The sequence below is a fragment of the Nerophis lumbriciformis genome, linkage group LG36 (assembly GCF_033978685.3).
Source record: "Nerophis lumbriciformis linkage group LG36, RoL_Nlum_v2.1, whole genome shotgun sequence".
Lineage (NCBI taxonomy): Eukaryota > Metazoa > Chordata > Actinopteri > Syngnathiformes > Syngnathidae > Nerophis > Nerophis lumbriciformis.
This window is the reverse complement of record NC_084583.2, coordinates 9,826,096-9,838,398: the sequence shown is the minus strand read 5'-3', so window position 1 is coordinate 9,838,398 and position 12,303 is coordinate 9,826,096. Positions and strand designations below refer to the sequence as shown.

The window sequence follows — 12,303 nt, the reverse complement described above, 5'->3', positions numbered from 1 at the left end:
TATCAAACATCATCCCTAGTGACCGCACGCTAACACAAAAGCATGTTTCGCTATTCCTCGTCCTCCAGTGATAATGCTACTTGTAAGAAACGTACTTTATTTGTCGCCATGGAGGCCAGGATTAGTGATTTAGAAGTAGCTCAAACACTGCGGATGGACGTTAGCCGCTAGCTAGCTAGCGAACCATGTCTTAAAGCACCTCTTCCTGAGGGCGTTTCAGTGTTATAACTTCACCTTTATTTTTACTTTTTACACCAAAATGCGTTCATTCTCCCTTTTCTGTCTACACCCTGTGTCTGCTTGTAAGTACTCTGTGTGTGTGTGCGCTGCCGAACATGCTCCTCTGCTCAAAGAACCAGCAATGTCACCACGTGACGACGACAGGGGGGGTTGGGTGACCGGTACTTTTTAGGGGCGGTATAGTACCGAATATGATTGTGGAAGTCTTGCACTTCCGGGTTCTTCGGACCACCGATTACCGACATGCCAGGCTCTTTCAGGTTGACAACAAGTCTTTAGAGGTGCTTTTCAGCAGTTGTCTTGTCTAGCAGTTGAGCACACGAATGGTTTCTCTCCAGTGTCGTTTGTCTCGCTCTCGCTCCACCACCAACTCAACTCTCCTCCCCGGCTGCTGCCTTTTAACAGAGCGACAGGTGATTAGGGACGGCGTGGCGAAATTGGGAGAGTGGCCGTGCCAGCAATCTGAGGGTTCCTGGTTCAATCCCCACCTTCTACCATCCAAGTCACGTCCGTCGTGTCCTTGAGCAAGACACTTCACTTGTGTGTGAATGGGTGAATGTGGAAATAGTGTCAAAGTGCTTTGAGTTCCTTAGAAAGGTAGAAAAGCGCTATACAAGTACAAACCCTGTTTCCATATGAGTTGGGAAATTGTGTTAGATGTAAATATAAACGGAATGCAATGATTTGCAAATCATTTTCAACCCATATTCAGTTGAATATGCTAGAAAGACAACATATTTGATGTTCAAACTTTTTTTTTTTTCCGCAAATAATCATTAACTTTAGAATTTGATGCCAGCAACACGTGACAAAGAAGTTGGGAAAGGTGGCAATAAATACTGATAAAGTTGAGGAATGCTCATCAAACACTTATTTGGAACATCCCACAGGTGAACAGGCAAATTGGGAACAGGTGGGTGCCATGATTGGGTATAAAAGTAGAATCCATGAAATGCTCAGTCATTCACAAACAAGGATGGGGCGAGGGTCCCCACTTTGTCAACAAATGTGTGAGCAAATTGTTGAACAGTTTAAGAAAAGCCTTTCTCAACCAGCTGTTGCAAGGAATTTAGGGATTTCACCATCTACGGTCCGTAATATCATCAAAGGGTTCAGAGAATCTGGAGAAATCACTGCACGTAAGCAGCTAAGCCCGTGACCTTCGATCCCTCAGGCTGTACTGCATCAACAAGCGACATCAGTGTGTAAAGGATATCACCACATGGGCTCAGGAACACTTCAGAAACCCACTGTCAGTAACTACAGTTGGTCGCTACATCTGTAAGTGCAAGTTAAAACTCTCCTATATAAGGCGAAAACCGTTTCTCAACAACACCCAGAAACGCCGTCGGCTTCGCTGGCCCTGAACTCATCTAAGATGGACTGATGCAAAGTGGAAAAGTGTTCTGTGGTCTGACGAGTCCACATTTCAAATTGTTTTTGGAAACTGTGGACATTGTGTCCTCCGGACCAAAGAGGAAAAGAACCATCCGGATTGTTATAGGTGCAAAGTGTTAAAGCCAGCATCTGTGATGGTATGGGGGTGTATTAGTGCCCAAGACATGGGTAACTTACACATCTGTGAAGGCGCCATTAATGCTGAAAGGTACATACAGGTTTTGGAGCAACATATGTTGCCATCCAAGCAACGTTACCATGGACGCCCCTGCTTATTTCAGCAAGACAATGCCAAGCCACGTGTTACATCAACGTGGCTTCATAGTAAAAGAGTGCGGGTACTAGACTGGCCTGCCTGTAGTCCAGACCTGTCTCCCATTGAAAATGTGTGGCGCATTATGAAGCCTAAAATAGCACAACGGAGACCCCCGGACTGTTGAACAACTTAAGCTGTACATCAAGCAAGAATGGGAAAGAATTCCACCTGAGAAGCTTAAAAAATGTGTCTCCTCAGTTCCCAAACGTTTACTGAGTCATGTAACACAGTGGTGAACATGCCCTTTCCCAACTACTTTGGCACGTGTTGCAGCCATGAAATTCTAAGTTTATTATTATTTGCAAAAAAAATATAAAGTTTATGAGTTTGAACATCAAATATGTTGTCTTTGTAGTGCATTCAACTGAATATGGGTTGAAAATGATTTGCTAATCATTGTATTCCGTTTACATTTACATCTAACACAATTTCCCAACTCATATTGAAACAGGGTTTGTACAACCCATTTACCATTTACCATTAGATAATCAGGCCCAGGTGGGCCATCTACGCACCTGTCGCTGATCTCGAAGCCGGTCCTGGCACACCGCGCTTCGCTGCAGGTCTGCAGGCCACGCCCCCTCACAATGATTCATTAGTATCGCAGTACTATACTAGTACAGGTATACCGTACAACCCTGTTACGCACACTTTTACTAGTAATGTCAGAGATGTGCTGATCCTGTTTTTGTTCATGACTTTGAGTGAAAAACCAAAAAAGATTGAAATGAGTAGCAGATAGCAGATTTTACTTGTGTTTACTTATGCTGTATTAATGTATTGGTTTTAATTAAAACAATTCAAGAGAATAAGGAAGTGGTTTAAACGCTGTTCGACACTGTCAAATAGCACGCAACAAACATCAACAGTTGATACATGTGATCATTTTGGTCGATATCACTGATCAATATCAAAATGTTCAGCGTAAAACCTTGATGGAAGAGAATAAAACAAAGTAAAGAGATGCGTTTAGTCTCCTGGCTGATCAACTTTATCTGAACTGGCGGCCGTCCAGCGGGCGGCAGCGAAGGCCCGGAAGGCTCTAAACGCTGCAGTTAAGTCTGCCTCTGATGAGCTGAGAAGGTTTTGTGTAAATAAACCTCTGATGATTTATTATTAGCTTTCATCTTCGCCCCCGCAGACAACTTGTGTACGATTGTCTTACGCCGCCGGTTTAAGGAGAAGTGCACTCACTGATCCTCTGAGGGCCTCCCCAAACTCAGCCTTGTGATGCAATTACATCTTTTTAGTCCATTTGGAGTCTATGTCTGCAGCCTCCCTGGAATCATCTCCATGGCAACCCAGATACCAAATGATTCCATGCAATCTACCCCCAATCCAACGCCCTCCATGCAAATCCCATAGAGGTGATGGAAGGATGGTCAGCGCCTGAGAGCTGCGGCTTGCCACCATGGCCCCCCACTATGTGCTTTGCTATGGAGGTTTTTTCCCACTTCAGACTGGGCCCCCTTAGAAGCCCAGTCTAGATTGTATTTTTTTACTCATCCTTCCCCAGTATTTACCTTTTTCCCATCTTTATATATATATATATATATATATATATATATATATATATATATATATATATATATATATATATATATATATATATATATATGTATGTACATATATACATATATATATATACATATACATATATACATATATATATATATATATATATATATATATATATATATATATATATATATATATATACACATATATATATATACACATATATATATATGTATATGTATATGTATATATATATATATATATATATATATATATATGTGTGTGTGTATATATATATATATATATGTATATGTGTGTGTGTGTGTGTATATATGTATATGTATATCAATCAATCAATCAATCAATCTTTATTTATATAGCCCTAAATCACAAGTGTCTCAAAGGGCTGCACAAGCCACAACGACATCCTCGGTACAAAGCCCACATACGGGCAAGGAAAAACTCACCCCAGTGGGACGTCGATGTGAATGACTATGAGAAACCTTGGAGAGGACCGCATATGTGGGTAACCCCCCCCCTCTAGGGGAGACCGAAAGCAATGGATGTCGAGTGGGTCTGACATAATATTGTGAGAGTCCAGTCCATAGTGGATCCAACATAATAGTAAGAGTCCAGTCCATAGTGGGGCCAGCAGGAGACCATCCCGAGCGGAGACGGGTCAGCAGCGTAGAGATGTTCCCAGCCGATGCACAGGCGAGCGGTCCACCCCGGGTCCCGACTCTGGACAGCCAGCACTTCATCCATGGCCACCGGACCTGTGCCCCCCCCCCCTCAAGGAAAAGGGGAGCAGAGGAGAAAAGAAAAGAAACGGCAGATCAACTGGTCCAACAGGGGGGCTATTTAAAGGCTAGAGTATACAAATGAGTTTTAAGATGGGACTTAAATGCTTCTACTGAGGTAGCATCTCTAATTGTTACCGGGAGGGCATTCCATAGTACTGGAGCCCGAATAGAAAACGCTCTATAGCCCGCAGACTTTTTTTGGGCTCTGGGAATCACTAATAAGCCGGAGTTCTTTGAACGCAGATTTCTTGCCGGGACATATGGTACAATACAATCGACAAGATAGGACGGAGCTAGACCGTGTAGTATTTTATACGTAAGTAGTAAAACCTTAAAGTCACATCTTAAGTGCACAGGAAGCCAGTGCAGGTGAGCCAGTATAGGCGTAATATGATCAAACTTTCTTGTTCTTGTCAAAAGTCTAGCAGCCGCATTTTGTACCAACTGTAATTTTTTAATGCTAGACATAGGGAGACCCGAAAATAATACGTTACAGTAGTCGAGACGAGACGTAACGAACGCATGAATAATGATCTCAGCGTCGCTAGTGGATAAAATAGAACGAATTTTAGCGATATTACGGAGATGAAAGAAGGCCGTTTTAGTGACACTCTTAATGTGTGATTCAAAGGAGAGAGTTGGGTCGAAGATAATACCCAGATTCTTTACTGATTCGCCTTGTGTAATTGTTTGGTTGTCAAATGTTAAGGTGGTATTATTAAATAAATGTCGGTGTTTAGCAGGACCGATAATCAGCATTTCCGTTTTCTTGGCGTTGAGTTGCAAGAAGTTAGCGGACATCCAATGTTTAATTTCATTAAGACACGCCTCCAGCTGACTACAATCCGGCGTGTTGGTCAGCTTTAGGGGCATGTAGAGTTGGGTGTCATCAGCATAACAGTGAAAGCTAACACCGTATTTGCGTATGATATCGCCTAGCGGCAGCATGTAAATACTAAAGAGTGCAGGGCCAAGAACCGAACCCTGAGGAACTCCGCACGTTACCTTAACATAGTCAGAGGTCACATTATTATGGGAGACGCATTGCATCCTGTCAGTAAGATAAGAGTTAAACCACGACAAGGCTAAGTCTGACATACCAATACGTGTTTTGATACGCTCTAATAAAATATTATGATCGACGGTATCGAAAGCAGCGCTAAGATCAAGAAGCAGCAACATAGATGACGCATCAGAATCCATCGTCAGCAGTAGATCATTAGTCATTTTTGCGAGGGCTGTCTCCGTAGAGTGATTTGCCCTGAAACCGGATTGAAAAGGTTCACAGAGATTGTTAGACACTAAGTGTTCATTTAGTTGCTGTGCGACAATTTTTTCGAGGATTTTCGAAATAAAGGGAAGGTGGGACACCGGTCGGTAGTTTACCATGAGGTCAGGATCAAGGTTAGGTCTTTTGAGCAGAGGATGAATAACCGCTTTCTTGAATGCTAGGGGAACAGTGCCAGAGGAAAGTGATAAGTTTATAATATTTAGCACTGATGGACCTAATAATACAAAAAGCTCCTTGATAAGTTTCCCAGGAAGTGGGTCAAGTAAACATGTTGTTTGTTTTATCCCACTTACACGCTGTAATAGTTCCTCTAATGTTATTTCATCAAAAAGAGAGAGACTATTTTGTATTGCAGTATCCGTCGTAGATACAGTTGTATCTGTGTTCATAGAACCCAGTTGTAGCTGGGATGCGTTGTCTTTAATCTCCTTTCTAATGAGTTCAATTTTCTTATTAAAGAAATTCATAAAGTCATCTGCCGAGTGGGTGGAGCTATTGGGAGGAGTCCCTTGTTGGGTTAGCGATGCTACTGTACTAAACAAAAATTTAGGGTCGTTTTTGTTGAGGCGGATGAGATTTGAGTAATATTTAGCTTTAGCTAAGGTAAGCATGCGTTTATACGATATTAAACTATCACTCCATGCTTGATGGAAAACCTCAAGCTTGGTCGCGCGCCATTTGCGTTCCAACTTTCTACATGATAATTTATGAGCTCTGGTTTCCTCTGTAAACCATGGGGTGCGCCTTTTAGGGGCCCTTTTTTGTTTTAGCGGTGCTATGCTATCAATGGTTTTGCGCAGGGCATTGTCAAAGTTGTTAGTGAGGTTATCAATAGAGCCGACATAATTTGGGAATGGTGCCATTACCGAAGGCAGTAGGTCAGCAAGAGTCATCGTTGTGGCGGCATTAATGTTGCGGCTGCTATAGCAGTTATTATTATTATTAGTTTGTTGACAATGAGTCAGAACTTCGAATTTTATAAGGTAATGATCGGACATTACTTTAGTATACGGGAGTACCATAACTTTGGAGGTGGTGACACCCCTGACCAGCACTAGATCTATCGTATTGCCGTTGCGATGCGTAGGTTCATTTATTATTTGTGTAAGACCACAGCTATCAATTATAGCCTGGAGCGCCACGCACTGAGGGTCCGATGGGGTATTCATATGGATATTAAAGTCCCCCATTATGATTATATTGTCTGCGTGCGTCACTAAATCAGCAACGAACTCTGAGAATTCATTAATAAAGTCCGAGTAGGGCCCTGGGGGGCGGTAGATAACAGCCATATCGAGAGGCAGCGGTGCGACAGACCTCATAGTAAGCACCTCAAACGATTTGTATTTATTATTTAGGTTAGGGGTAAGGTTAAAGTTTTCATTGTATATTAATGCGACCCCCCCACCCCTTTTAAGGGGACGGGCAATATGCGCATTCGTATAGTTAGGAGGAGATGCCTCATTTAGCGCAAAAAATTCGTCTGGTTTGAGCCAGGTTTCGCTAAGACCAATGACGTTAAGATTGTTGTCTCTAATGACCTCATTAACTAATAACGTTTTGGGAGACAATGATCTTATGTTTAAAAAGCCCATATTATAAGTATTGGGCTGTTTTGACGAGTTTTTGTTTAAATTATCCGTAGTAGAAATATTAATAATGTTGCGTTTATTATACGTAGTGCACTTTAAATAGTTTCGACCATATCTAGGAATTGATACGACGGGAATTTTCAGATTGTTTGCTTGATGCTGCGATCGACTGAACGCATCATGATTTGCCACCTCAGTAGAATGCATATCTACCCCGGACACATTCACAACAGAAAACACATTATGTGAGTTGTGTGTTATTCTAAGAAAATTGCTATGCGTACAGGAATTATCCAGCCTGGCGCTGGCTAGTTCTAGCTTAACTGACTCCTCACCCGGACTAGCAGGCTCTGTAATTGCCTGTGACCGGGCTTGCTCTAGTGTAGTTAGTCAAATGTGACTTAAACAGTAGTCTATATTCTTAGACAGGATGATGGCGCCTTCCTGGTTAGAATGAAGGCCGTCCCTCATCAGCAAGCCTGGTTTGCCCCAGAAAGAGGGCCAATTATCAATAAACGTTAGTCCCTGTTGTCTACAGAAGCTAGCCAGCCACTTGTTAAGCGAGACTAATCTGCTATATCTCTCATCATTGCCTCTCGCAGGCAATGATGAGAGGCATATATATATATATATATATATGTGTGTGTGTATATATATATATATATATATGTATATGTGTGTGTGTGTGTATATGTATATGTATATATATATATATGTATATATGTATATATATGTGTATATATATATATATATATATATATATATATATATATATATATATATATATATATATATATATATACACACATACATACATATATATATATATATATATATATATATATATATATATATATATATATATATATATATATATATATATATATATATATATACACATATATACAGGTAAAAGCCAGTAAATTAGAATATTTTGAAAAACTAGATTTATTTCAGTAATTGCATTCAAAAGGTGTAACTTGTACATTATATTTATTCATTGCACACAGACTGATGCATTCAAATGTTTATTTCATTTAATTTTGATGATTTGAAGTGGCAACAAATGAAAATCCAAAATTCCGTGTGTCACAAAATTTTAATATTACTTAAGGCTAATACAAAAAAGGGATTTTTAGAAATGTTGGCCAACTGAAAAGTATGAAAATGAAAAATATGAGCATGTACAATACTCAATACTTGGTTGGAGCTCCTTTTGCCTCAATTACTGCGTTAATGCGGCGTGGCATGGAGTCGATGAGTTTCTGGCACTGCTCAGGTGTTATGAGAGGCCAGGTTGCTCTGATAGTGGCCTTCAACTCTTCTGCGTTTTTGGGTCTGGCATTCTGCATCTTCCCTTTCACAATACCCCACATATTTTCTATGGGGCTAAGGTCAGGGGAGTTGGCGGGCCAATTTAGAACAGAAATACCATGGTCCGTAAACCAGGCACGGGTAGATTTTGCGCTGTGTGCAGGTGCCAAGTCCTGTTGGAACTTGAAATCTCCATCTCCATAGAGCAGGTCAGCAGCAGGAAGCATGAAGTGCTCTAAAACTTGCTGGTAGACGGCTGCGTTGACCCTGGATCTCAGGAAACAGAGTGGACCGACACAAACAGATGACATGGCACCCCAAACCATCACTGATGGTGGAAACTTTACACTAGACTTCAGGCAACGTGGATCATGTGCCTCTCCTGTCTTCCTCCAGACTCTGGGACCTCGATTTCCAAAGGAAATGCAAAATTTGCTTTCGTCAGAAAACATGACTTTGGACCACTCAGCAGCAGTCCAGCTCTTTTTTTCCTTAGCCCAGGTGAGACGCTTTTCGCGCTGTTTCTTGGTCAACAGTGGCTTGACACGAGGTATGCGGCAGTTGAAACCCATGTCTTTCAAGCGTCTCTTGGTGGTGGATCTTGAAGCACTGACTCCAGCAGCTGTCCACTCCTTCTGAATCTCCCTCACATTTTTGAATTGTTTTTTTTTCACAATCTTGACCAGGGCGCTGTGATCCCTATCGCTTGTACACTTTTTCTGACCACAGTTTTTCCTTCCCTTTGCCTCTCCATTAATGTGTTTGGACACAGAGCTCTGAGAACAGCCAGCCTCTTCAGCAATAACATTTTGTGTCTTTCCCTCCTTGTGCAATGTGTCGATGGTTGCCTTTTGGACAGCTGTCAAATCTGAAGTCTTCCCCATGTTTGTGTAGGCTTCAGAACTGGACTGAGAGACCATTTAAAGCCCTTTGCAGGTGTTTTGAGTTAATCAGCTGATTAGTTTGTGGCACCAGGTGTCTTCAAAATTTAACCCTTACACAATATTCTAATTTTGTGACACACGGAATTTTGGATTTTCATTTGTTGCCACTTCAAATCATCAAAATTAAATGAAATAAACATTTGAACGCATCAGTCTGTGTGCAATGAATAAATATAATGTACAAGTTACACCTTTTGAATGCAATTACTGAAATAAATCAAGTTTTTCAAAATATTCTAATTTACTGGCTTTTACCTGTATGTATATATATATATATATATATATATATATATATATATATATATATATATATATATATATATATATATATATATATATATATATATGTATGTAAAAACTTTAAAACAGACTGTAAAATGTACAAATTCATGTGCGTGTAGACACATGACTGGGCCCCCTTAGGAGCGCTGTCTAGATTGTATTTTTTTACTAACCCTTCCCCAGCGTTTACCTTTTTCCCATCTAAATATATATATATATATATATATATATATATATATATATATATATATATATATATATATATATATATATATATATATATATATATATACAGTATATATAATATATATATATGTATATATATGAATATATATATATCTATATATATATGCGTTTATATATGCGTATATGTATACGTACATACATTCACATATACATATATCTACATATATATGTAGATATATGTATATATATAGATAAATATATAGATATAGATATGTATATATATATATATATATATATACACACATACATACATAAATGCATACATTCACATATACATATATATATAGATTGATGCACACACACACACACACACACACACACACACACACACACACACACACACACACACACACACACACACACACACACACACACACACACACACACATTTGTTTTCTCTCAATGTGGCCCCCAAGTCAAAACAATTGCCCAGGTCTGGTTTTGCATATCAAAAATTGGCATTTTTATGTTTATTTTAATATGCCCATATTCATTTTGTTGTTTTTGTTGTTGTTGGGGGTCCTGTAAGGTAACCCGGCTGTAATTCACTTCACACACAACATGTTTTTCTCACAGCTTAATGGGGCCAAACTTTTGTAGTCTGTTTACTGGTGTACACTAACAAAGAATTCCATTTCATTCATCATTTAAATGTGTTTCAACTATAATTATTCTTCATAAAATGTCCTCTCCATCAATACTACCGGCTGTCTTGAAAAGATTCATCGGGATTTTTAATCATTTCTCGTGGGGAGAAAAAAATGCTTTGATTTGGTCTGACATTTTTGTGAGAATGAGAAACCAGAACTTGGCATTGAAATGTTTTATTTCCAGCAGTGAGCATTACAATGCACATGTGACGCCATCAATCACAACTAATGTTGTCGTGCAGCACCTACAGTAACATACAGTGTGCTTGTGTACATATGCAGAAGCAGTGCATCATGGGAAATGAGCCAGCATCATAACCAAGGGATGATTGACACCAATGGAAGATGTCTTGGAGCAGGAGTTGACAGATGTCGTTGATAAAAATATTAATATTCGTACATGTTGCAGATCCCTGCAGTGCTCCGGGTTCTCCGTGTCCTCTGAGAAAAACTCCGGCGCACTCGGAACCAGACATCTCTCTTCCCACCACTGCGGCCCCACGCTCCGGCGCCAGGGGCCGGCGCAAGTTGGGATCCCGCCACGGTTGGGGCTTGACCAGAGTAGGCGGGGTTTCTCAGTCCTTCAGCCCCGGCGACCAAAAGACCCCGCCTCGCAGCCGCCTGCTCTCCGGACACAGCGGCCCCTCCTCGGCCCCCCAGGTCCTTTGGGAGGGGGCGGGTGGGCCGACGAGCGCCCCTCAGATGGCGGAGGTCACGGTGGACAGCCCTGAGGAGGAAACATGATGACTTTCTAGCAGGGGACTCACTCAGGATGCTTGCTCACTAGGAAATATTTATGGGACCTTTTGGAAGAAAATATTTACAATAATGATTTATTTTATAATGAGTTTCTCTCTACTCGTATATATAAATGTCCTGCACATGCACTAGACAGTCAATGGTATATATATATAAATGGTATATATAAATGGAATATATAAATGGTATATATAAGTGGTATATATAAATGGTATGTATACGTGGTATATATTAATGGTATATATAAATGTCCTGCATGCTATTTAGCCACTTTTTGATTCCTTTTCAATGTCTAAAAGTTTACTTTGGTAAATCTTACCATTTCCCATGCAGGTTTATTTTTTTTAAAAGGGTATTTTGGTTTAAAGCATGAGAGAACATACATATGAATGTAATACACACCATTTATGGGGGTAAAGATATACAAATAAAATGTGATAGAAATTGTTTACGCCAGCTCACTTTCTTAGAGGTGTTCATTTACCAGGAGAGGGGGAAAAAAAACGGACTTACCCCCAAACCTCGCCACTAACAGGACAACATATTATTATGTGAAGCATTCCCACATTGAAGATTCTACACCAACATATCATCTATTTAATATTATTATTATTGTGTGAAACATTCTCATATTGAAGATTCTACACCAAAATATCTATTTATTATTATTATTATTATTATTATTATTATTATTATTATTATTATTATTATTATGTGAAGAATTCCCACATAGAAGATTCTACACCAAAAAAACATCTATTTATTAATATGATTATTATTATTATTATTATTGTGTGAAACATTCCCACATACAACATTCTACACCAAAAAACAACTATTTGCTATTATTATTATTATTGTGTGAAACATTTCCACGAAGAACATTCTACACCAAAAAACATATTTATTATTATTATTATGTGAAACATTCCCACATACAAGATTCTACA

The 12,303-nt window shown here is 39.7% G+C and overlaps 1 protein-coding gene across 3 annotated transcripts in view; it reads left to right on the top strand.

Moving 5' to 3' along the window:
- Positions 1-11,927, top strand: part of ccdc88b (coiled-coil domain containing 88B) — a 231,135-nt gene extending 219,208 nt beyond the window's left edge. For all 3 annotated transcript variants that reach the window (XM_061930450.2, XM_061930449.2, XM_072912467.1), the window contains one exon: positions 11,004-11,927. In XM_061930450.2, coding sequence (XP_061786434.1) covers positions 11,004-11,338 — 335 coding nt within the window. In that variant the 3' untranslated portion in view covers positions 11,339-11,927. The remainder of the gene's footprint in view (positions 1-11,003) is intronic.
- Positions 11,928-12,303: the final 376 nt, after the last annotated feature.